We start from the raw sequence: 27,875 nt of genomic DNA, 5'->3' as shown, positions 1-27,875 counted from the left end.
AAGTTCTGAGCCTTTCCTAAAGAGCTCTTTGAGAGGAGTTTATTATGTTAGCCCTCCAATCAGAGAAGAAAGGCAGCCAAGGTCTTTTTTGGATGATTTTTGATGATCAGCTTATCCTGGAGGAGGCATCGTGATGTACCTTTCTTTGAGTTGAAACCAAACAGAGCTGTTAATGGAAAAAGACTGAGAATATAACTGATATGATTGAGCAAAGATTGTTTTTATTTGTGACTATAGATGTGGATTTCAGTTATAAAATTATGGTGAAATTTCACATTAATGTGCCTGGGAATCTTCTCTCTTCAAAGCTCCCTGTTGACTCAGTGTCCAGACCTTCTCCAGTGACGTGATGTCTTTTATGTTGCTAGGGAAGTCAGACTCAAAGAATATCTGAGAGACCAGACTGTTGAGCTATAAAGAAAAACATTTCTACTTGAGTCTTCCAACTAGTTATTTGTGCCCAACTCTTGGAACAGAGGCATGGTCAGAGTAAGTAACTCCCTTGGCATCCTTAAGGTTTCTCAGAAATGGGGGGTATTTTCCTCTTATGGTATATTTGAACATACTTACGTTTTTAAATGAGTACAAACGGTATGGATAGCCCACTTAGCTTTTATGGGCAAAAATGAATAGGTTTGTAAGAATTAGAACTGAAAGGGACCTTTTTCCATTTACTGTGTGAGAGAAGTAAGCCTCTGAAAAAACAATTCATTCTCCCTAGAAGCCCTTAGGTGCTAATTGTTAGGATTGAGATTTAAGTTCAGGTTTAATTCTGTGTTCCTTCCACTACCCATGTTGCCTTTTAACTGTAGTTAGATTACACCATAGTGAAAATTGTCCTGGATCCGATGTCAAGAACCCTAGGGTTCATATCTCACCTCTCTCATTTGTTAACTGTGTGACTATGAGTAAATTACAACCACATTGATTTATTTTCTGTGATGTGAACATATCTTAGCTGGCACTACTCACAATATTGTTGTGAGGGTTAAATGAGATAATGTCTATAAATTGGTAGATAGATGTGCTAGGGATAAAAATGAAAAAGATTTTGACTACAATAGGCAAGAGGAGAAGTAACAGATCTGTGGTAGGTATCCATTCAGGGACCTGATGGAAAAAAAGTCCAGAATGTCAGAAATAGAGCCAAGAGGAGTAGACGAGTAAATTTGGCCGTCCTGGAGATCCTTCTGTGAGGAAATAAGAACAGTGGCATCTCTGGGAAGACTTCTGGTAGAGGTATCTTATAGTAGAAGAAAATTCTGGACCAAAGAGATAAGGGCAAGCTGGTGCAGTGTTCATAGCAGGAGCAGCATGGCCTAGTGGATAGAACACTGCCTTTGGAAACCCTGTCCCCGCCATGTTAGTTTTGTGATTCTCAGTAAGTGACCTCCATTCTTCATGTATAAAATGAAGAAAGTGGATTAAATGACTTCAAAGGCCCTTTCCATTTCTGTATTAATGATCCTTGCTAAATAAATACAAAATATATGCCAAGTCATAGCAAGGAGGGGAAGCCCTGACAGCTGGTGAGATGCAAACAATCTTATGGAGAAGGGTTCGACTGGGAAGGACTTTGAAGGAAACTTGAGAATTCCAAGAGGCAGAGGAGAGGAAGAGAGGTATTGCCAGGAATGGGTCACTGCAGACCATTGGAGGAATAAAGATGGCAGAAAGCAGAATGCTGTGTGTGAAGAAGATGAAGGAAGCCAGCATGACTCGGCCAAAAAGGGAAAGAATCTATTATGTGATAAAGGGAAGGATATCTGAAAGAGAGGATAGTAGAGGCACTCTCAATTTGAATTATATTAGGTAGATTCCGAAGTGCTTAAATGCAAAACATAGGAGCTTATATTTTCTTGTAGAATCAGAAGGGAGGAAAGATGACAAAGGAAGAAGGGAACAAGATCCTTCATATAGTGATTTCTCTTATACCTGGCAGTGTATTAAGCACTTTACAAATATTATTTCATTTTCTCTTCACAATAACCCTAAGGAATTGGTGCTATAATGACCCTACTTCACAGGTGAGCAAACTGAAGCAGATAGGTTCAATAACTTTCCCAGGGTCATCATATGTAGCTGAGACCCTGCGGTCTGTCTATTGGGCCTAAAGATCAGGAGTCTGTTAAGTCATGAGAATGACATGATCAGACTTGTACAATTGACAGCTGTGTGATGAGGGGGCAACCTTGAGTCAGGAAGACTGATTGTCTAAGAGACATTCGCAGTAAAATAGGCAGGAAATGATGAGGCTTTGAATTAGGATAAACTAGTGAGTGAGTGGAGAGAAGGAATAGAAATGAGATTTTGTAGAGAAAGAATCAGCAGTATTTGATTAGTGATATGACCTAGATGAATGGTAGTACTTTGGACACATGTTGGTCATCCAGTTCTAACACTAATCAGCTCTACTACTATTGGTCTGTGTAAAAGTATCTCCACTTTGGATGAGTTGATTTCTGAGGGCTGTTACTTTTAACACTCTTGAGTCTGCCCTATCAATTTCTTCTCTTATGAGAGAAAAATGCTTCTGTTCTGTGAACAAGCCCCTTTATATGTATATATTTTCTCCTACAGGTCCTTTATCTTTCTTATTTCCTTTCCTTTTAGTCAGTGGTAGGCTGACCTGCGGGAGGATATAAAATCAGTATACTGAATTTAAAATGAAAGGCTCTGTGTTCTAATCCTGTTCCAAATGATATTTAACCCTGACTTTGGGCAAATAGCTTCTGGTGACTCACTTGCTCATTTGGAACTTGAACTAGACAGTTTCCTTCCAAATCCAGAGTTCTATAAATAAACTGCAGCTACATTTTGAGGAAAAAAAACCACAAAAGGTTTCTCGATGGTAACGTTGGAAGTCAGTCTGCGCAGTTCTTTGCAGCCTAGTGAGTAGACTTGAGAACATCACATTTACCTGGCTCTAGCTTCAGTAGAGAAGATTTCTGGCCTACTGTGGGCAAGAAAAGATGAGAACCAGATTGAGAACAAAAGGGGTATATCTTAAGGAAAACTATGATTATGGAAAATAGTCTCAGAACCACAAGAATAAATTAAGCTTCATTAAAAGTTGGATTGAATTGGTTCACAAAGCTAGTTTGAGGGTAGACTATGACATCAGAAATCCTGAATCACAATAATGTCAAGAAGAATACTACAGATGATTTTTGTTGTAGGAATTAAAAAAGATCTGTTATGAATCTTGGTTGACCACCTGGGACCTATCACATTTTTAGATGAAACAGCTGTCATAGTTTATACCACTATGAAAAGTAGAAATAGGCTTCTCTTATTTTGAGGAGGTCTGAAAATAGGTAGAGAGAACCTGTACAAAGAGGAGCAGATAGGATTATGTGTACAAGAAAAGCAGAAACAATCCCTTTTGGTTAGGGTTTAAATGCAAAATGAACTTGAGAACCTCAGTTGTCTTCTCTTAGGGACTCCTGTTTGATATTTTTTGTCCTGATACTTCCTGAAGGTATATAGCTTTGGGATCCTTCTCTTTTCTAAAGTTATCTCATATTCCACATGGAGGTGAGTAAGTCTGTTTTCTGGAAATGCTGATTATAAGTCCTGGGCCTGCCCTAGAGCAGAGGGCAGCATGGGTGGGGTTGAGGACCTCAAGGATTCTTCACTGGGGCAGTGGTTTTTTGGCCCATTGAGCTCGTTGCTGACACACCCTCTGTGCCTGTAAACATTTTGCTCAAGTGACTTACTTAAAACTAGGTAAAAAGTAAAGGTGCTATTTTTTTTTTCTGCCCTCATTGATTACCTATCCCTATCAGTTATGTATAGTCACCAGTATATATAACAAGTCTAAGTGATAATGTTTTGAGATTGTTAAAGAGGAAAGTGAAAGCACCAATTCCTGAGAACATGCTGATCATAACTTAGGGTCATCAGTATGGTTTTTGTTGTTTCGGAGTGTTCCTTTGGAGGACAAATTATTCTCTTGGAAGTTTTTTATAGGAATAATATTAAGATGCAGATTTTGTAGAAAGAAGTGATGACTTGTTGCTTTGCCTTGATAACAAAAGGTAACTTGATGATGTTAACAAGAAGTTAGCTACCTTTACTTTTCAGCGCTGAGAACTAGTGTAGTCCCAGCACTGGAGAAAAGACACCATTTAAGAAAATCCTACTTACTATGGAAACTGATTGGGTGTCTCATGGAAAGCATATTTTAACTTAGAAAGTAGAAACAAAATATGCTTTCAAAAAGCCCTAGTACTACTTAATAATCCTGAAATCATCTTAAAAATACAATTTTAGGTAATCTGGGTAAAACTTTACTGATTTTGAAGTTCTAGTTCACAGTTTTCAGTGTATGAAAAGATTGTAGTTAGTTCTTTTACTGATTTTTGGAATATAGGTATAGAATATGTGAGTTGTCAAATGTTCAGTGGTTTAGAACTCAGATCACATCTTAGAGAAATGATGTTATAAGTGGTGTTTAGGCTCCCAGGCCAGCACACTAATTAACCCATAAATAACTAAGATAGTACACATTTACAACAAAAAAATTGGGTCACCTTTTAGTCATCATAAAATATATTTCATCGTAAAAAATCTAGAACAACACATAAAAAAGATAGTTTCCTGCCATTTCAATATAGGTATTTAAAACAAAATCGATAGAATTAGAAGTACAAAGTTGTAAATTTTATATAGAATGCTGGTGGTTAGGAATAGCAGGTATTAATTAGAAGAGAGATTCTAGGCAAAGTTAGAAGGGTCTTCTTTCATAACAATTCTTAGATCATCTCGAATAATAGTACCTGATAACATAGTAAACACTTGATAAATGCTTTTTCATTTTCTCTTTAATTTGGCCAACTTATTTACTTCTTGACCTTTTTTAGGTTTTCTTTCTGTACCAGTTAACTGAAATTATTATCAGCAAAATTGCTTCTAATTGTCAAATCCATTTAACTTTTCTCAGTCCCAGGTTTTCTTTGATTTCTCTGTAGGATTTAACTAGATAAATCTTTCCTTCTTGAAATGCCAGATTCTCCTACATCTCATGATTCCCTTTCTCTCTTTTTTTTTCTCCCTCTGTGTGTGTGTGTGGGGGGGGGGGAAGGGGGAGCGGGGGGAATCTAAGGTTCTGTCATCTTTTTACTACTGCTCTTAGTGATCTCAATAACTCCTGTGCCTTTGACTGTGATTTATGTGGGAGTGACTTTCAAGTTGTATTTCTGTTCCCAACTTTTTTCCCCAGACTCTATTCCCAGATTTTCGTCTTCTTTCTAGTTATGTCTTCCTATACATCCAGTTAGCACTTTTAATTCAACAGTAATGAAATTGAACTTATCACTTGTTTCTCATCTAGGTTTATGGCAGTTTTATGTATTACTTCTTTGCTTAGATGTTTAGTAAAGTTTTGTGTTTGTTAATTCTTGGATTATTTGCATTAAAGAGAAGATTTTTAGCCAAAAATAAAATGGCTATCACATATAGAGGAGCCAGCGGCCATGTAACAAGCCTGGTTGTGCATTAGAAATAATAAAGTATAACTTGCTTCATGATGCATGATCTGTTTCACTTCCCCTATATACAGAAAGTTGCTAAATTCTGTTATTTATGCTTCCACCATGTCTTGCACATTTATCCTTTAAAATTTCTTTTATTAGTAATTTAACCTACTTCAAGCTTAGTCTAAATACCTAGTCCAGATAATTATTGCAGGTTCCTAACTAGTTTTCAGAATCTTTTCCTACTAGTTGGCTTTAGTATCATCATTCTGATCACTATGTCATATTAAAAAGTCACAAATAGTTGCTCTTAGGGAACAAAATTCAAATACTACCTATTTTCAGTGCTGCATGAACCCAACTTTTCTTTTTGTTCTACTCTTGCTGCCCTTTCTAGTCTCTGCGTAGAATTCTTACTGTCTCCCAACTTCTGTTAAATCTTGGCCTGTCAAACTCCTAGCCATCCTATATCCAGATGCTATAACTTTCTATAGACTCCTTTGATCATTCTAGCCAAAAAGTGATCTTTGTTTCCTTTGAACTCTTGTGACACTTTGAACATCTTGGAAACAGCACAAACAAACCTACTAAAATTTCTTGTAACACTTGTGGGGCATAGTCATTCCTGTACCACTTTGGTTTCTGGGAAATGAGACGCAAAACTTAGCTCAGTTCCTAGGTAACATTGGTTCCACCAAGTTCATGTCTAGGTCCAACTTGATTACTGGATGATTCATTCCACTGACCTGGAGTCCAAAAGTTCACTCTCAAAAGTCACCTGGAAAGGTTTGTCCTTGCTCCTGGAACATTGATAATTGATGCCATTTGGCTGTGAAACTTGGCTTGGATTTAAACTTCTGTGTTTGACTCACTTTTTCACTCAACGTGGTAAAAGACTCCACTCCCTTTTACCAGAATGGGATAGAACTAACAAAAAGCCCAAGGAACTAAGCTTGTTTGTCAAGGGCAACTTGGTCACCTTCACAGGACATGGGAAGAAAAAATCTCCAAAAGAGACTATCAAAAGAATGTCCCCATACATCTTTTACCTTGTAATATATAGATCTTTATATGGCTTATCTTTTCTATCAGATCTTAAGTATCTGGATCATAAAAAAACAAAACAAAATAAAAAAAAAAAAACCTTTTTTATCTTCATATCTCCCTCTTCTCACCAATATCTTTTTCCACAGTGGTTTCTAAATAAACTTTTTCTGAATGAATAAAACAATATATGACCTGTGAATAATTTCAATAGTACTAAAGGTTGGTGACAATATTTTCTTATAATTTCATTTCAAACAATTCCTTTTCATTTCTTTCACATAGGTGTATCTTCCACTTTTCTCCTCCCTGCTATAACTAGAACTTCTCATGGTATGGTTATGAATTCTCTCTTATCTTTTTATTCTAGCCTCCCTCTTTCTGACTAATGATCAGGAAGAAATTGCTAACCCAGTCTTATTTGGCAGAAAGGAAAATACTAGTTGGGATTATATTACTTTAGTTGGAAAAGAAACTTGTAAATCCTTTAATTTTTGGAAGATAAAGGGTTTTGCTGTGTCTTACCACAATTGAACACACACACACACACACACACACACATATACATATATAACATGTATGTATCTTTTTTCTCTTCCAACCAGGTCAGCATATTTTAATCATCTGTTCCTGATACAAAAGAAAAGGAAGAAATACTGCAGTGAATGAAGAGTCCTCTACTTTTTAGCACTGTTTTTCTGCTGTAGTTGGTCTTTGAATGAGGATGACAATGGAAGAGATGAAGAATGAAGCTGAGACCACTTCTATGGTTTCTATGCCACTCTATGCAGTAATGTACCCTGTGTTTAATGAGGTAAGCTAGTAAATGTTTTAAGGTATGACCATAATACAGCTCATGTTAGATTTTTTTATCTAGTGATGGCCACTATCAGATCAGGATACCTAGGAAGAGGATACCTACATGAGGAGAAAGTATCCTCAAATTATGTAGATTCTGGGTTTTTCTATCTTAGGAGCTATTCTTTCTGGACCTAATCACATCAAAATACCTCAGTTATTCCAAGTATAGAATTTACTAATACGTACTGTGTGCAAAGCATTTCCCACATAATGACTATGAAGGTAGGTATTAAAAGGATCATTATCCCTGTTTTACAGATGAGGACATTGAGGGTTTAAGAAAGTAAAGCAGTCTATTTTCTAAGATCACAAAAAGGAATCGGCCATTGCTGCCAAGGCCCTTCACACAGACTGCTAGCGACAGAGTAGGGATCTTTGTTTCTCATTTTAGATAATGGATATATGTGACGACCGTGCTAGCACCCAGGACACCCCAGAATCAGCCAGTCAGGATAAGCAAAAGTCCTTAGTCTTTATTCTTGGTCTTTAGATGCAGGATTGAACAGGATGGAAGCAGAATCTCCACAACCGCCTTCTTCCTCATCTATCGCAAAGAGTGACTCTGGCTCATCTTACTCCACCCCCTAGTTCCTCCTGTAGTCCTCTGTATACAACAATCATTGAGCTAGTGGAAAGGACCATTTTCCAAGCATATGCCCATAGAGTATTGTCCAGTCGGTAGTTAGCCTCAAGTGCTTGGCAGTCCTGACGTCAGTGCATCGACTCAATAGTTTCAGCCCTCTACAGGTATATAAAAGGAGAAAAAGGCTTCAGTACTTAGATTTTGACCTGAAAGAGACCCACAAGCCCATCTGCAGCAGCTTTCATGTTATAGAGGAAAAAATGAGGGTCAGAGACTTGGGAAGTGACTTCTCCAAGATCAGAGGTCGTAAGTGGTAGAAATGACATTTGAACATTTCATTGGAAGTTGGGGAAAATTCTTATTTAGAACTAGAAATTTTTGTGCCCTCGAGTCCCAAATTTAGGCTAAAATAAAATGGCAATCAGCAAATGGTGAATGTTGTTTTAGAATTTGATCTTGGAATATGTATTATTCTGCAAAGATATAAAAAACAAAGTATTGGGCAAAATACTTATGACTGAAGTAATAGGGATAAACATTTACTGATAAAATTTCAACTCTTTCTTTTAAATGTACCACAAACATAATTTGTACCTGCTTAATACTCAGAACTATTGAATATTTTAAGCTTGAGGTTATTTTTTATTTTAATAGAGATAAAATTTATCAGAAACAACAGTTGGCTAGAAAGATTCTTGTTCTCACACACCCTACCTTGTGAACAGAACACCTTTTAATGGCTTATTCTTATCAGTTGTTAGAAGTTAATATTTAACTACAGTAGAAATATGTGTTTTATATAAATGATTGTATTGATATGTAAAATTAGCATTCAGTTCATTGTTCATAGTCAAAGGTATAAAAATAATTGTAGATTTGATCACATTACACTCCTAGCTGTGAAAGGAATATATTCATTTTGAATCTGAATCATTCACTGAATGGTCTCTGGGATGTGTTGAAAGAATTAAAATTCCTTAAAAGTAGGAGTTTACTTCCACATTAGGGTGACATCCTGAGTAATTATGTAGCCTTTACTCTGTTGTCTTTTAAGAAATTTCTGGCTTATGGGACACACTAAAGAAGAAGAGTTTTAGAGCTGTTTACTAAGATTACAAGTCAGAAGTTTTTATGTCATTATGGAAATCGGACATGCACCAGATTCATTAAGACTATGACAAAGTAGTTGAAGAGTAAGCTAGGCTAATTAGCTATTGTAAAATGCAGAGTTCTAAGCAAATTGCATATACATATTTTATGAAATGAAGCTCAGGGTTACATTATGGATTAAAGGGGTTCTTGAGTACCTTATGATTTGATCTTAAATCAGAGTCCTCTTTTCTGTTCCTTGAAGAATAATTATTTCCTTTCATCCTGATTAATTCCTTATCATGAAAGAAGAGAAAAATATAGATCAGAGATTTTTTCCCCTCAAAAAAGATAAACTATACTTTCATTTCTATGCCCTTTAAGGGAACTGTTTTTAGGCCAGGTAGATATTATTTTGAAATGGTATATTATTGCAATTTTAAGATTAAGTTTAGGTTTCAAGGATCCTTTATTTCTGATGACCTGTTTACCTAGAATTAGTATTTCCTTAATAGAAAACATACAGCATTCCTTCTAGCATGTCTTTATTCCTTCATAGAGAAAGAGACATTATGTTATATTGGAAAAACACTAGCTTTAGACTCAGAGGTTTAAGTTCAGATCTTGGCTTTCTTGACTGACTCCTTTTTGACTTTGGACTCACTCAAAAGGTCATTGGACTAAATGCTCCATGAGCTTACCCTCCAGCTCTAGACCTGTGATTCTGTAATAAGAAAATTTTCAACTCTTGGCTCCTTCTAATATTGGCTTATTGAATAATGGTAATATTTATTTTAACTCTGTTCTGTCTCTCATCTGTTTTTTTTTGGTTTGTTTGTTTTGTTTTGTTTTGTTTTTTCCTACCTTACTTAGTAATACCTGGTTGGATTTGCTTGAACTTAGTATTTGTATTTTACAGAAAGATTTATCTTGATGGGACTATTTAAAAATTTTTACTAGCTAAAGCTGTTTGCTTCACAATGTATATATTATCTGAAGAAAAAAAATTAAATTCACAACTTTTCTTCAGTACAAATAAGATTTGTATTATATGCAGCCTTTTTCAGAGTATTTTTATACTGAGTTAAACTGTTTACACTGGTTCTGTAAGCTGTATTCCAATTTGACTAACTTTTTGCTTGGAAGGAAGTAATTCACTTCTCCTTTCCCTAAACTACTGTTATCTTACTGACTTGACCAAGGCCATCCCATCCCATATGAATCCTCGTTCTGTCTTAAGCATTGCTTCATACAGTTTTTCCCAAGTCACTCCTGCACAGGTAATTTACTAGAGGAAGAAAGAACACATGGTTTCGAGTTTTTTGTTGTTTTCATCTTTGTTGTTATTTTTTAATGAAGAGATTTACATGCAGACCCATCAGTTAACTTTTTTTTTTTTCAGTAACTTTTTATTGACAGAACGCATGCCAGGGTAATTTTTTTACAACATTATCCCTTGCACTCGCTTCTGTTCAGATTTTTCCCCTCCTTCCCTCCACCTCCTCCCCCAGATGGCAAGCAGTCTTATACATGTTAAATAGGTCTCAGTATATCCTAGATACAATATATGTGTGCATAACTGAACAGTTCTCTTGTTGCACAGGGAGATTTGGATTCAGAAGGTAGAAATAACCCGGGAAGAAAAATAAAAATGCAAACAGTTTACATTCATTTCCCAGTGTTGTTTCTTTGGGTGTAGCTGCTTCTGCCCATCATTGATCATTTAAAACTGAGTTAGATCTTCTCTTTGTCAAAGAAATCCACTTCCATCAGACTATATCCTCATACAGTATTGTTGTTGAAGTATATAATGATCTCCTGGTTCTGCTCATTTCACTTAGCATCAGTTCATGTAAGTCTCTCCAAGCCTTGCTATATTCATCCTGCTGGTCATTTCTTACAGAACAATAATATTCCATAACATTTATATACCACAATTTACCCAATCATTCTCCAATTGATGAGCATCCATTCATTTTCCAGTTTCTAGCCACTACAAACAAGGCTTCCACAAACATTTTGGCACATACAGGTCCTTTCCCTTCTTTATACCTTTATTCCCTTCTCATACCCTTTTTGGGGTATAAGCCCAGTAGTAGTACTGTTGGATCAAAAGGTATGCACAGTTTGATAACTTTTTGGGCATAATTCCAGATTGCTCTCCAGAATGGTTGGATTTGATCACAACTCCACCAACAGTGCATCAGTGTCTCAGTTTTCCCACATCCCCTCCAACATTCATCATTATTTTTTCCCATCAGTTAACTTTGTAGGTATAAGAACTGGTAGACAGACTTTAGGTGGGCTACCAGAAAGATTTCAAGATTCATTAGGAATTTATCATCGGTGTTGAGAGTGGGAGAGATTTGGATAGTAGATCTCAATGTGGCTTAGAGACCAGAAACCAAAAGTAGAGATAGAGGCTATTCTCTGGATGAATGAAACTGTTCAAATTGGGATTTCCCTTGAAGAATTCAGGCTCATTTACCATTTTTACAAAGGTTTTGAAAGAGCTTGGGGCACAATGAACTGTTCAGGTTTTCAGATTAAAATGAAAGTGAATGTAAATGATGGTAAATGATAAACTCTAGGAAACTCTCAGAATTGGGCAGAAAGATGACTTGTGATTAAAGATCCAAAGAAGGACATTCAGCCAACAAACTTTATTTATTTATTTTAAGTGCATGCCATATTCAGATCCTGTTGCTTAGGAAATGGACATATACAAATAAGATTCATTCAGGATATTTGCAGTCTACTGGAAAGATGAATGTACTCAAATAAGGAAACAAGCTGTTAAATGCTTACTGTGTGTCTAGGTGCTGAATTGGGAATACAAATGTAGGTAGAATAAAATAGTTCTTAACCCTCAGAGAATATACATTTTAATGGAGGAAGATTAAAAAGTGAGTAGAAATGTAAGGAAGGTATGTGCTCCTAGGGCATGGCTTTGAAATCTAGAGAAAGTCAGCGATGTGGAGTGAAGGCAGACCAACATGGACCCCTCTTATAAAATAGAAGCTCCAAGAGGAACTATTCACCAGTGGAGAAAGTGGAGGATTATGAGTAAACAGCCTACGTGATTGGGTGTTCCAGCGTGCTAAGAGTCCCATAAACAAAATTGAGGGAAATTCCAAGGTGAGCCAACTAGAGTTAGCATGATTTTGAAGTTCAAAGGAAGTAGGGAATGGATTTCCTTTGGGGAATGTTCAATTTGACATTTTGTTGAGTAATCTGGGTAGAAAATGTGACATAGCATTGGAGTTCAGGAAAGAGATTAGGGTTGGATGAATAGGTTTGAGAATAATTTATGTGGAGATGAATTTGGACTTCATTGCAGCAGTTAAAATTAAGACCTTTCTTCAAGGTCAAGCTCAAATTCTGACTTAGTCAAATGACCTCTGCAGTTCCTTCTGGGCTTATGAACTTAGTCTATTTCCTTCTTTATTTATTCATTTGAAACTAATCTTCCTACCTCATAACTTGTCTTCCTAGAAAGGTTTCTAAGTTTATGGAGAGCAACTGCATCTTTTGATCTCTTCCACAGTACCCTTACAAGTTAGCAAACGTTTATAAAATATCCACTTGGTCTTGTTCATGCTGATAGGCATTTGGGCTAAAAAGACAAAAATGAAACAGTCCCTTCCCTCAAGAAACTTGCACATAATATTTCTTTGATTAATACTTGCTTGATTTATTAAGGAGCTCTTACTGTTTACTAGGACAGTAAGCTGTCTTTTCCAAATTAAGGGGATTATCATTAATTCAAATTACCATAAATTAATGCTGACTTTATAGGTATCATAAAAGTTAAATTCAACAGTTTTCATGGTAGCAAAAGGAGAAGGAATCCTTGAAGTGTAAAGGAGGATGTTTAGTACAGAACAAAGTACTTCATATGGTAGATAACTTATTTTTTAGATTCAGATATGTTTGTTTGTATGTGGCCTGCCCCATGTGATTGTAACTTCCTTGATTGCAGGGATTGTCTTTTTTCTCTTTTTTTATTCTCACCACTTAGCACAGTACCTGATCTATAACATAAACAAAGCTACAATAGGTAAAAGTGTCTTCCTCTTTTTGCGTGTGTGAAAAAATTTTTTGTGAAATTCTCATCTGTGCTTCTCCTCTGATTGATTGATTCCACTGACAAGAGTAATGATCCAGGCATGTTATTTCAAGTGAGGTGATTGTTCACGGAAAGGACTCTAGTTGGCTCCTCTTAATCCTGTGACTTTTTCCTTGGTCTCATCATTCTACATCCTTCAAAAATGTTTGACAATGCTAATCATTGTCCTTGTGGATGGATAGTGATTCCTTCCCTAACTTCTTTGCAACTGTTTCACCCTGGTTCTGTTCTGACTTTTTTTTTTTTTTAAACAGTTTTCTTAAGCTTCTGTCTATATTTAGTATTCTGTGGCCAAATTCAATTTCTAGGGTTTCCCGATCTTTCTGTCCTCACACTTTTTTATACATTCCCACACGAAGGCCATCTCCCCATTGAATTATGAATACAATAAAATAATTATTGTCTTCTTTTCTAGATCAGCCTTTTTGGACTCTTGCTTCATTTCACCATATCTGTTAGTCTTGAGAGTTTGTAGCTGCCAAAATTACAAGTTAAGAATGCTTTATTTACAGGGAGATTAATAGTTTATTTGTTTGACTTAGGTACACATTTCTTATACTTAGAGTCAAACATTTTCTTTGCCTCAAGGAATTAACAGTAATATTCATTGAACAGCATGAGATATGCTCAAAGCTTTTGTTGAAATGTTTTGCTATAAAGGCAGCAATATTTTCCAATATCATTTCAATGAAAACAAATCCAGTTTAATTTTATTGATTTAACCAGCTTCTTCATTGTTTGTAGGGGAAAGAAAAACTTGTAACCAGCTGAAGTGGTTAGTTGTTGAGTTTGACCATTATACTTAGACTGATGAAATTGTTTTTATAAAAAGTGCACGTTATGTGATTATTAAGACATAATACAAAATAGGATGTCAGGCTTTTGAATACGCATTGTTCTGAAACTATGATTTTTATATTGGACAGAATATACTAGAAATATATTGATTTAAACTCATGATCTAGCATCTTATGTCATTGTTCAGTTAACAAAGTATTTTATTAAGTGCCTGATATATGCTAGACCCTAAGGGATGCAAAGATGATTAGGATCTTCCATATACAAATCTATTCTGCTATACCAAAATACATACAATTCTAAAAATCATTGTACTATGTAAAATCACAATTAAAACCACAAGATTTATGGAGGAAATGAGGTCAGAGTCATAATGTTTAACTGTTTTGTTAATGGTACATCAAAAAAAAAAAAGGAACATAGTCAAGATGACAGCCTAGTTTTGTATATGTTGAATGTTTAAAAGTTACATGAATGCTGTCATTAAAAGCAGCACTGTGTGGCCTCAGCACAATCCTCTTGAGCCCTAGTTTCCACAGAGCTCAGGCTGGCAGAGCCTCACACAAATTGAGTAGGCCTCAGCTGCTGGGATGGGAGCCCTCCTTTGCCCCACAGCTCCTGCTGCGCCTGAAGAATATACTAGAAATATGGCACTTTACCTTGAAAAAAAGACCAGAAATTTGCTTATGAAAATGGAGATTGAAAGGGATACAGCTTATGAATTATTGTGAAGTGGTGCAATTTTCTTCATTCTTGCTGTTTCTTGATAATGAAATCATGCATAAACAAACAGGAAATATGCGTTATGCTTTAATTGTTCTCTAATCAGTCACAGAACAAATTCATGTTTTCCAAACAAATGTTAACAGCAGAACTAACTGTATTTCAATTTAAAATAGAATGTAAAAAATTCTTGAGTGGTAGGTACCATGTGTGATAGAGATCCAAGGAGTGAAGAATATATCCATAAGTAGTCCAGATATCACTGATTTATCAGGACTATTTGTTAGCTAAGATAATGAATTGTTTTGAATTTTACTTCTTTCCTCTTCTATCTAAAAGTTTAAAGAGCAATATCCCAGAAGTGACTAGATAGGATTTGAGAGGAGAAGCTGGAAATCTTAAGTAGTATTTTTATCTTTCAGTTTAAATCTATGACCATGAGCATTTCATCAAATATTTGGTCAACAGAAACTATGCCAGTAGTCACCAGATAGTCCTCAAATTCAATGAGTTATTTCCACTAACCAATGGAAAGTGTTAGTTTTGCTTTGTAACTGTATCAAATAGAAGTGTAGGATACTTGGTCAAGCATCTTAGTTTTAAATTAAAGGACAGATCTAAAACTTTATTAGTTCCATGTTAAATGTTTGTCTTTTACTTTAAAACATTAATAAAAGAAATTATTGTCTGTAATTTTGGTAGTTCTCTGGTGACAGTTTTGTGTAGGTAAGCTATTGACTCAATGCCATGTTGACGATTTAAGGGCATTGACAAGAATTGTAGCTAATAGAATTATGGTTGCATCAAAGTGATTACTGGAGAATTAAAATTCAGATAAGTCACATATGTTCTCTTAAATAAATTGACATCACTAATGACTTTAAACTTTTATTACAGCTAGAACGAGTAAATCTGTCTGCAGCTCAGACACTGAGAGCAGCTTTTATCAAGGTGAGCTCATAATTTATTAGAATAATTAAAATAAGTATTTATGAGTTAAAGCCATTGCATAATATTTGCTGACTTTCCCTTTTCCAGGTGTCTTTGCTTTGGACTTGACTTAGTGAAGGGGGAAGGGAAACAGAAGAATATTGTTTAACTCCTTCATTAACTCTTCATTTTCTGTCACCTAGTGCTTTACGTGTTGGTTTAAACATTTCTCTCCTAAACTACATTGGGTGTATTTAATGATATGAATTGAAACAACTTCTTTGTAGAATTATATCACAGAAGACAATGATCCTTGACAGTGTTTATTAAAAGGCGATGGTTTGTTAAACTCCAAAACTATATTTTAATTGGAAAAGAATATGAGTGTTTCATTAGCCTCAGGACATTTTCAGGATTTGTGGTAAAGAGGGACAAAATCTTTTACATTTAATAGGTAAAACAAAAAGTAGTATTCAGAGCTATTGAAATTTGCAAATTATAGATGCATTCTTATTCTTGGCATTTTGCCAAAGTTACATACCTGAAAGCTCTGAATTTCTCTTTTTACATTTATATTTAGCATTATTGTTTTTAACACTGAGTTTGATTCATATTTTGCTTTTGTATTAGTACATACATTCACAGATTGCTTCTGCTTTGTGATAGGTAACAAAGCAAAACTTTAAAACTGTTAACACAGCGATCTTATCTGAAAGTTCATGCAACAATTCAGTCTGCAGCATCCACATACATTCTCTATCAAAAAAAAAAAAAAAATCCCATTTTCTCTCCCTTTCACCACCACCACCACCACCAAAAAAAAAAAAAAAAAGAAAGAAAAGAAAAGAAAAATGAATACTAATAATCAAGCAAAACAAATTCCTCCAGTGTCTGCACACGAAAATGCATATGTTGTTTTCTGTACCCTAAATCCATCACTTTTGTCATGAGGTGGATAGTATGTTTCATTATTCTCTGGAATTGTAAAATGGTCATTGTCTTTATCATGATTCTTACAGCTTTCAGCATTTGTTATATTCTTGTCCTATAAATTCTGGTTCTCAATCCATTTTTCATTACATATAAAAGTCTTCAAAATATTTCATTTTTATAATATTGGTATTATATAAATTTTTCACTTGATTTTGTTCACTTCACTCTGCATTAGTTAATATAAATCTTTTTATGTCTTTTTTGAAAGCATCTCTTTCCTGTTTTATTATAGCTTACTAGCACTATAGCCCATTCATATCCCACAACTTATTCAATCATTCCTCAATTGTTGGACATCTCTTATTTTCTAGCTTTTTACCACTATAGAAAAGATTGTCTTTATTTGTGTTAAGTATATTTATTCTTTGGTCTAACACTTTACTCTTCTTCAAATTGATTTGATTTTTAAAAGTAATGTGATGATTAACTTTATAATCAAGTTTTCATTTGGATTCACGATTTAGGATCATATTTCACTAATGAGTATAAATTTACCCAAATTAATCTTTTTTTTAATGGTACATCAAATTGAATTTTTGATATCACCAAATGCCTCACTTTATTATCTCTTTTTACAAGTCCCTTTAAATTAAACAATGTTTTAAAATACTATTTTGTGGGAATATTTTGTATAACAAAAAGCACAGAGGCAATTAATCTTAAAGAATCAAAAAATCATATTCATTTTTAAATCTTAGAACTCAATCATAGAGATATCTATGGATTGAGGAATGAGAAACAGTTGTGGTCTATAAATGTAATGAAATATTTTTGTGCTGTAAGAAATGATAAATAAGGTGAATATAAAGAATCATGTAAGATCTACATGAAGCAATGCAATGAAGTCAGAGCCAAGGAAACAATTGAGGGGCAGCTTGATGGCACAGTGGATAGAGCACCACTTCTAGAGTTAGGGAGACCTGAGCTCAAATCTAACTTCAGACATTTAATACTTATTGGTTTTGTAACCCTGGGTTAGTCATTTAATTCCAGTTGCCTTGCCAAAAGTACAAAGAAAGAAAACAATTTATGTGATGACAATCACAATGTGAATACAAAGAATAGCCACAGACTAAATCGAATGGAGCACATTATAAAGACCAATCAGGACTCAGAAAAAGAGATAGGAAATGGCATCATCAACTCCTTCTTCATGGACAGGGGAACTCTATGGCTGTTGCATGCATTCTAAGAGTTTTCAATGTATTTGATTAACTATGATAATTTTCTTCTCTTTTGGTTGAGGGAATTTAAAAAAATGTTATACAGGAAGGCTCTTTCAGTTGTATACTGATGAGAACTATAATGATGTAAAAAAACAAGACATCAGCAAAAAGTTATTTTTCTTAATTAACCATATTTCTTCATGGTTGCAAGAGTATGCCATTATCAGTATCTCAATGTACTTTTCTTTTCTTTTTTTGCTATATTGACTATAATTTTTTAAAACTGTATTTTCTCTAAAAAAAAAAAATGGCACAGTCTCAGCTATGACTTTACAAGCTTGCATGATTATCTCTAATTCATATGCATTATCAATTTAGAACTAAAAGGGATGTTGAATTTTTAACCTGGGATCCATTAATTTTTTTTTTTAAATGTTGATGACTATATTTCCATATAAATGGGTAGCTTTATCCTCCTGTGCATTTAAAAATTTTTGAGACTGGGCCCAAAGGCTTTACCAGACTAATTTCTAAAGAAGTCCATGATATAAAAAAAAAAGTCTTAGGAATGCTGAAGGAGAGCTTTGACCCAGAAAAATTGAATGATTGTGGCTGCTTATTTTCTCCTTGCTATCTTTTCTGTAATTGGGATGACCCTGGCTTGATGCTTAAAGTTATGCCAGAATTCTGACTATTTGAATCTACCAAAGTTTGGGAAATGTTAGGATGAATATAGCATTGTTTTGCAATTAGATCACTGTTGAGTAATTTTTCATGAGACTTAAACATTATTCTCAAAAGAAGCTAGACACAATCTTAAAAAGTTAATAGCCCATTACAGTAGTACATTGTGGGCAGAAATAATCCTGTGTCTCCTAGTTAGAGGCAGAGGGGACCAAACCTGTGATTTCATTTTAGGACATTTCCCCAGTTCAGATGACACTCATTCTGCAGCTTAATGTATTAACCACTTGGTTGGGGCACTAAGAAATGAAGTAGGAGTCCAGGATCACCAAGGCATTTCAATTAAGGGCATCCCAACTCTGTGGCCTGTGAACTCTGATCCTCTGCCCTCCTTGGTCTTTAGAGTCATAGCCCACATTGATAATAGAAGGCCAACAAGGGGTCTCCCAGTAGCCTTGTTAAACAGGTTATCATAGGTAGAAACAAGGGTTTGGGAAAGCTGTGACTCTACTGAGGTGATTGATTGCTTCCCTTGTGTTTTCCTCTTCATGATTCCATCTGAGTTTCTTTTGGCAAAGTTACTGCAAAGAGTTGTTGTTTCCTTGTTCAGCTTATTTTACAGTTGAGGAAACTTGAGAGGCAAACAGTAAAGTGACTTGCTCAGGCTAGTTAGTGTCTGAGGATGGATTTGAACTCAGGTCTTTTTAATTCTGGGCCTGGTGCTCTGTCCATTGTGCCACCTACCTTCACATGAAGATTACACATTTAATAAATGTGTGAAATGGGATTTCAACCCACTGTTTACATTTTGTTGTTGTTTGGAGAAGATTGCAGAAGTCTAGTAGTCCATATTGCTCCTTTAATTCATGAGTAATGTAAAGCCTAAAGAATTTAAGTGGTTTATCATATTTGTGTTGCTAGGAAGGTCTTCTGACTATTTAAGTGGTAACTACTCTTTGTTACAAAATGTTTCCTCTCTTTAAACAAGATCCCTTGTTTAAGGATAGTCTTTTATATAGAGACAAGTAAATGGATAATACGCCATCTATTCCTCTCTGCACACAAGGTACTCCAAAATGTCTTCCTGTAGTTTTAATCTTTAATAGTTTGAAACTACACAAAGACTTTTGGGACAGCCTCTATATAAAGTGATAGGTATTGTTTAGGAGTACTATGGTCAACAGAATCCAGCAGAGCATACTTAGACTATTGCTTATCATCTATCAAAATGAGTTAGCAGAAACAATAGCATTTTACAGCAGTCCATTTCTTGATCGAAACAAATGTAAATGTGTATTCCTTATTTCAGTCTGCACCCTTGAAGTTTATTTGCTGCAAATTAATAAAAACTAAAATAATTACAGAGGAGAAAAGGAGTGCCTAACTAAGATGAACTTACTTATCCTCAGATTTTAAATGGCTGTGAGACTGTGGCCTTAGGAAGGATAAGGACTGGCACATGATCTGACCTGAAAGTTCATCAATAAGACATTCTCAGGCCTTAGAGATTGTAGTGATAATCTGAAAGCCAGACAAGGAAGTAATATTCTCAGTACAAAAACAGTCCGAGAAATGACTATGGGAAAGTAGGTAAGAATTCTATTACTCCAACAAAATCTATAGAAAATCTTCTGTGTTGTTTTCTGAAACTGTTAATAATGGATGTTGAAATATTGGAAAAAAATGTAGAGATAAATGCCAATATCCAAAATATAGTGTTGAAAAACTATATATATTTTGGGAAAGGAATCATAGGAAAATAAAATGTGCCTAGTCCAAAGGTAGGAGACTTTTTGTCGTCTTCAAGAGTATAAAGAAAAAGAGTTTATCTCAAGTAAAAAATGGGTGGCTAAGTGTAGTGAAAAAGTGCACTGATGCAGTACAGTGGTAAAACTTCCTGGAAAAAAAAAAGCTATAGAGAAGTTTGTTGGACTTCAGAAAGCCTGGTCATGCAAACAAATTGCATTTCAAAGTGCTCATTTGTTTTCTCTGTTTCAATTTTAACTTTCTCCTTGATCTAGGCTGAAAAAGAAAACCCAGGTCTCACCCAGGACATCATTATGAAAATTCTGGAGAAAAAAAGTGTAGAAGTTAACTTTACAGAGTCCCTTCTTCGTATGGCAGCTGATGATGTAGAAGGTATCAGAAATCAGAACTTATGTTTATAATTTTGTGCCTTGAAATTGTTAAACAGCATTTTTCTAAGAGTAATGGATCTTAAAGAGATTATATATTCTTTGGAAAGAAACTACATGGAATAAAAAAACAAAACTTAAATTTTTAACTCACACTATATTAATGCTTTTTCAATCACACTGAACTATTAACAAAGTTCAAAAGGTAACATGTAGGTATTTGGTAGAATCAGCTATTTAGATAGAACAATTACATTCTGATCCTGCTCTCATACAAGGGGATTTCAGTGTAGGTATTAACTCTCCCTGAAATGCTCTTAACTCTTTGGTTCCTCAACCTATTGGTTTCCCATGGCCTCTCCTCCATCTCACCTCATTCACTTACACAAATGGTTCTAATCCTTGATTTTGCCATCACTCACAAATACACTACTCCCGTGTTCAAGAATTCTGAATTGCCTTTACCTTTCTCTCTCTTGTTACACTTTCCCTTCCAAACCCTTGACTCCCAAGTTATTTCCCAAATTGGCATCTCTGCACTGGCCCATTCTCTCTTCTTCTTATCTTGAACCTTTGGTGTCCTGGATCTATTCTTTTATCCTTGGGTCCCTGGTCCCTTTATTTTATTGCTGATTGCATCCCATCAAAACCTTACCATCTACTATCATAGAATACTTTATATTCAGCGAGACCTGTCTCTTGAAGTTCTTATTCTGGGGAATTGGCATTAAGGTAGGGCCTGAAAAATAAATAAATAAATTCCAACCAGGAATATATGGCGGTTTCAGCATAGACTTTAATGTTTTTCGTTTGTTTTTTAGTTTAGCCAATGAAACGATGAAGGGCTTAATAGTAATGGCCAAGTAAATTCTTGATCTGCCTCATTTGCAATTCAAGTATAAATACATATATGTATGTATTTTTCACCCTTTAACTATGATTCACTAGATTGTTAATTCCCTATGTCCAGATGTGGTGTCTTTTCCCTTTGTTTATCCCTTTGTACAATTTATACAAAATAGCTGCTTCATGAAACTTATTTATGCCCCTTATGAAGTACCTTTTATGTTCAGTCATATTATGCTTGGTACTGAGATACAAAGGAATAGTTCCTGTCCTCATTTCATAGATGATCAAGTCTGTTGCTGTGATATGATGTTAACATAAACAACCTCAATAAAAGTAATTTACAAGTGCTTAAAATTGTTACGTAACCAATGAAGACCGACCTCATAGATGTGTTTGCTATAGAACTGGGGTTTGATGAATGAGTTGGATTTATTTAAACATAGAAATGGGGGAAGGCAGCATTCCAAGCATAGATGTTAAAAAAGAACTAAATACCAAGGTACAGCATTACTTACTATGCAGGTGATGATGTAGAGTCCACTGTAATAAAATTATAAAGCCTGAAGTATGGGGTAAGTTTGGTAAGGTAAGTAAGGTGTTGTGGCAGACCTTAAATGACAGAGTAAGAAGATGTTTAGTTTAATTTGTGTAGAGGAATGTCGTGATGATATCTGTACATCTAGAAGGCTAATCTGGCTTCACTATAAAGGAGAGTTTCAAGGGAGATGGAGGGGGAGGATGAAGACAGCAGTAAATTAAAAGTAAGAAAAGAAACAAGAACTTTGCAAGAAAATCATGAAAAAAGAATTAGCACCTTAGTAAAAGAGGCACAAAAAAAGCACTGAAGAAAATAACTCCTTTAAAATTAGAACTGGACAAGTGGAAAGTAATGACTCCATGACACATCAGAAAACAAAACAAAACACATCAGTAAAACAATCAGAACAATGAAAAAAAAATTTAAGACCATAGGAAATATCTCCTAGGAAAAATGCTTGTTCTAGAAAAGAGATAATAAGAATTGTCTGAAAATCATCAATAGAAAGTGTCTTGACGTTTTTTTAAAGAAATTATAAAAAAAAACTGCCAAGATAACTTTGAATCGGAGGGCAAAATAAAAAATCTATAGGTAAGACTTCTGAAGGAAAAACCGAGACGAAAACTCCCAGAAGTATCATAGCCAAAATTCAAAATTCTCTTGTCAAGTTGAAAATGCTGCCGTCAGCCACAAAGGAAAAAAATTCAGATACTGTGGAGCAGCGGTCGGGATCATATAAGATTTAGTAGCTGCCATGATCAAGAAACAGATTGTATGGAATATGCATGGGGAACCTTTTTTCTGGAAAGGCCATTTGGATATTTATAACATCATTAGTGGGCCATACAAAATTATCAACTTCTAAAACTCAAGCAATGGAAGATTCTTGTGTCTGGCTTTCAGCTTATCTTCATCTGGGGTTGCCTTAGGAAGTGATTTCACAAGCCTTCTACAGCCCACAGGATGAACATTTTCCACCACTCCCCCCCCCCCCCCCATTTAGAATATGATGTTCCAGAAAGACAAAGGAGCTAGTGTTACAGCCAAGTGTAAACTAGCAAATTGAGTGTAATCCTACAGTTAAAAAATGGATATTTGATAAAAGACAAGCGTTTCAAGAATTCCAGATGAAAAGCCCAAAATTAAATTGAAAATTTGACATTCAAACACAAAATTCAAGAGAAGCATAAAAAAGTATATATGAATGAGGAATCATAAGGAAGTAGTAAGATTAAACTGTTTTTACATTCCTACATGGGAAGATGATACATAACTTCTAAGAACTTTATCATTATTTGGGAAATTGAAGGAGTCTACATAGAGGTTATGGATATAGTATCTTGGGATAATCTTAGAAGAAGAAATGAAATGGCGAGAAAGAGGAATTTCTGGGGATCAGAAAAGAAGAATGGTTAAATTTTCTTACATGAAAGAGGCACCCAAGGAAGAATTTTTATAGTAGGAGGGAAAATGGAGACAGAGAGTGGGTAATACGAACCTCATTTTCATCTGAACTTTTTTCATGGAGGGAAGAATATATACACAGCTGAGCATAGGAATTCATTTTCCACAATAGGGAAATTTGAAGGGAAAAAATATAAATGAAAAGGAGATGCAGAAAGGATAAGGGGCAGGGCAGATTAAAGGGGAGCTAGTTGTCAAAAGCAAAATAGGAAAGGGAGAAAGGAAATAAAGACACTACAAATCAAATATTTTATGTTGAAGTTGGGGAAATGCAGATGAAAAATAAGTTTCTTCCTTGCAGAAGCTTACATTCTGCAGGAGATAGTAAAATGCTATTAAGAAATTCAAATCAATTTGGGTTTGGAGACATAATTAACAACTACAGGAATTGGGAGAGACTTCACTAACAGCATTCAACTCCTACATTAAAGACTTCAGTGCTGCCATTTTTCAAAAGTCAACCTAAGACATTAGTATTATTTTTTCATATTGATAATATATTGGTTTTTAACTGGTTGCACCTTTTAAGGAAATATTTGACAAATGTTGCAGAGAGGCCAAGAATTGTGGAAATTCCTTTGCCCCCTAAAGGGAAATTGTTTTGGTAGAATTGTAGGGACAAAAAGTCAGTCTGGTTTTTTCAAAAATTCATTTGTACAAACAAAAAAAAGGTGTTCAGGACATTTGTGGATTCTGAATATGTGGGAGATAAAAGTGCTATTGGGTATTGAAGACAGGAAAATGTTTAGCGCAGGCAATTCAAGAAATAAAGAGTAGAAGGATTGTTTCAAAATAGTAAAGTTATGGCTGAGATCATGGGATCTAGTGGTGGTTCAAGGCTTTGTTTTATGATGCTCAGCACCACTGGAATAGGTGAGGGAAAGTCAGTGGGTTTTTGCTTAGGATTGATTCGGCACATTTGAGATCCACAGCAGAAGACAGGAGTAAGGGATTTGATAATGGCAACTTGTGAATCATGAAGGTGATAGGCTATAAAATCAAGACCAGATGTAGGGACAGGTGACAACAAATGTAGAAGAGGTGGGCTGAGAGAAGACAGGTATGATTTGAGATAAGAAAGGATCATGGTGGTCAAGAGAGATAGAAGGTTAAGTTGTATTAACAGATGGTTAGGTATCCAGTGTAGGTCTACAATGTGGTATGGAAATGGAGATCAGTTGATTTTGCTGGAATTAAGGTGCTCCAGGGATTAGAAGGAATAATATTGTATTAAGTGATTGGATTTTTAATATATGCCTTTGAATCCAGATGGAAGTAACTTCTTTAAAAGCCTAGATATTGTGAATCCCTATGTGTATGTGTGCTGAATTTTTTTCTGACCACTGAGTTTGATTCCCTATTCGTAATAAATAGAAAATAAAGTATATTCTTTCTTTACAGAGAGAAAAACTAGCATCTTTCTCTGGGAGACCATTCTTCTGATGACAGTTCCTAGTGGGATTTAATTTGAATCTTTTTCATTTACTTCTTTTGGTTTGAGAGTTAAATTATAGTAGACCTCTTTAAAAAAAAAAAAAAAAACTTTTTCAATTAAGAAAAATCTATTTTCTCTTCCTCCTCCAATGGAGGAAAAAAGAAAGCCAGAATCCTGGTAATAAATGTGCTTAGGCAAGAAAAACAAATTCATTTATCACCTTGGCCATACCCAACAAAATATATATTATTTTGCACCTTGAGTCCCTCACCTCTCTGTCACAGACTAGCATGCTTCATCAGTCTTCTGGGATTGTGGTTGGTTATTGCATTGTTAAGATTTCTTATGTCTTTGAAAGGAATTTTTGTTTTTGTGTTTTTTTTCTCTACTATCTTTTTGGTCAACTTTGTTTTAAGATTTTAAGCTCCAAGAATTGTTTTAGACCTGGAGATATCTGATAGTTTGTTTACTATTTATTTTGTCAGAGTATATGATTGAGAGACCAGAGCCTGAATTCCAGGACTTGAATGAAAAGGCACGAGCACTTAAACAGATTCTCAGTAAGATTCCTGATGAGATCAATGACCGAGTAAGATTCCTTCAGACAATCAAGTAAGTGTTTTGTTTGCTTCCCTGAATATTTTCATTTTATTACATGTTAAAATTGATCATTTTTTAAAAAGATAATTGTCAGTCTGTTGTTCATTTCCAAATTACTGTATCTACAAGTTTATCAAATGCAGTTTAAAAACTTGACGAGAAGAAACATTTTTAAATCATACACATTAATTATAATGCATGTATAATGAAAGGAATCAAAAGCAAGGTTAGTCCATCATATGCAAGGTATGGAGGAAATTTAGTGTGATGAAGGAATGTAAAGGGGTTCGTTTTAATTCACAAGAATGGGGAAACCATGAAAAATGAATTATAAAGCAGAAGAGGGAGCTCAAAGATGCCTTCTTGAAGGTCCTTTGTGCAGAGAAAAGGAACCTGTAAATCTCAAGATTGTATCCCATGGGTCTTAGAAGAAAGACTTGTTTTGTGGGCAGAGAACTCTCAAGGCCTCAGTTTCCTATTCTGTAAAATGAGCCTCATGGATTAGTTGATTACTAACTTCCTTTCCACTTCTAAATCCTATGAACAGAAATCCATCTTCAAGTATTTGAAGGGCTGTCTAATGTCATAGAGATTAATCTTGTTGTGCTTGACCCCAGAGGGCAAAAAGCAAGGACTGATGGATGCAAGTTTTAAAGGTGCAAAATGAAATTGAGACAGGAAAAACATGGCAATTAGTGCTATGTCATAATGAAATAAACTGCCTGTGAACCTTCCTACATTTTTGGTCGAAGACAGGAGAATTTGTGGGTGAATTGTAGGAGGAATTCTTGTTCAGATATATGGCCAGACGTTCCTGACGGCCTATCCTGGTGCTTAGAGAATGAAGCAGAGAAGTATGAGTCAACGGCTTAATGCCTAGATGAAGATCTTAGATTTTTAAAAACTAAAGGTTATTGATTGGAAGCAGGGAATAACAATCCCAGCAATCATAAGAAGGTTCTCCTTTACAAAGGAATATAAGATTTGCAAAACATTGTCATTTTCATTTTATCCTCACCACATTTTAGGGAGGTAAGACTATCATAATGTCCATTGTACAGATTAGGAGTCTAGATGACATCTTTCTAGATGAAAGACTTTAAGTGATGATCCTGGGCCTTCTTAAATGAAAATCCAGGAGCTATGTGGAACCTTAGAGGTTACTTGTTCCAGCCTCCTCACTCTGCTGGGTAGGAAACTTGAGACCCATTGGGGTGGAGCTTGATTAACACGATTAGCTTAAAGCTATAGGATCAATAAATGAATCCAGATTGTATTCCATTGAGAAAGATTGAGCTCAGGTAGTATTGAGTTTATCTTATGTTTTTTATTAATGTGATCACAGCATAGAATTGAACCACTCAATCTTGGCCCCTTAAACAACATTCTCTAACCAGCTGAGAAATCCAGAAATTCTTTTTTCTTTTTTTTTGGCTGAGGCAATTGGGGTTAAATGACTTGCCCAGCATCACACAGCTGAGAAGTGTTAAGTGTCTGAGACCAGATTTGAACTCATTTCTTCCTGACTTCAGGGCTGGTGCTCTATCCACTGTGCCACCGAGGTGCCCCAAAATCCAGAAATTCTTAAGTAGCGATTGATTGATACTTTTGAGGATTATAAGGTTTCAGATGATTGAGAAATGAAAAAACCTTTAAGTTTAACCAGCTAGTGCCTTTCTTATTACAAATGTGGAAACCAAGATCTACATAACAGATCATTTTAATTAGAATTTCAGCCCAGAACCCAAAACATGTATACCAAAAAATCTATTGATTAATCACCGTTAGGCATTGCCTCAGTCAAACTTTTAACAGGTCTCAGTTTGACTGAGGCAGTGCCCAAATAGTGATTAAGGCTAGATAAAAAATGAAATAAAGAATGGCCTCTTTTACCTATTTCAAAAAGAAAATTGATCTGGAAGGGGCAGACTCTCAGGTTATGGCCAAAACAAAAACAACTGCTATTTACAATCACTCTGAGCCAATCAGGGTCCAGACAGTGACCAAAGGAGGCTTGACCTGGGAACCATTGTTGGTCAATCAATGAGATCCAGAGTAATTTGAGTTTAAGACATTCCTAGCCTGTAAACCTCAGATACCTTAGAAAATTTCAGGTTGGCACCAAGGAGGTACTTAGTAAGTGTGTATTGATTTTTAATTGACTTTGTGATAACTTTGAATTACCTTCACCCCATGAGAAGGCATCCCAGTAGATTGTAGTAGAATGTGCTGTTTTTATTGTGTGTGCGTGTCTGTATGTGTGTTTTCATTGTATTTCTAGAAACAAAGGTATCAAATGATAATTGAGACTAACATAACTTTGCAAAAGATGAATTCAGAAGAAGTTTGGTCCAGAAGGAATAGAAGGCTCTTCTAA

At 35.2% G+C, this 27,875-nt stretch overlaps 1 protein-coding gene across 1 annotated transcript in view; it reads left to right on the top strand.

The window, feature by feature from the left end:
• PDCD10 (programmed cell death 10) overlaps positions 1-27,875 on the top strand; it is a 43,534-nt gene that overhangs the window by 11,403 nt on the left and 4,256 nt on the right. Inside the window, exons 2-5 of the mRNA XM_051983129.1 lie at positions 7,127-7,335; positions 15,602-15,655; positions 20,499-20,616; positions 25,384-25,510. Of these exons, the coding sequence (XP_051839089.1) occupies positions 7,240-7,335; positions 15,602-15,655; positions 20,499-20,616; positions 25,384-25,510 (395 nt within the window). The 5' untranslated portion in view covers positions 7,127-7,239. The remainder of the gene's footprint in view (positions 1-7,126; positions 7,336-15,601; positions 15,656-20,498; positions 20,617-25,383; positions 25,511-27,875) is intronic.

This window comes from Antechinus flavipes, chromosome 3, assembly GCF_016432865.1.
Source record: "Antechinus flavipes isolate AdamAnt ecotype Samford, QLD, Australia chromosome 3, AdamAnt_v2, whole genome shotgun sequence".
Classification (NCBI taxonomy): domain Eukaryota; kingdom Metazoa; phylum Chordata; class Mammalia; order Dasyuromorphia; family Dasyuridae; genus Antechinus; species Antechinus flavipes.
The sequence above is the reverse complement of the archived record's forward strand: the minus strand, read 5'-3'. Positions and strand labels throughout refer to the sequence as shown.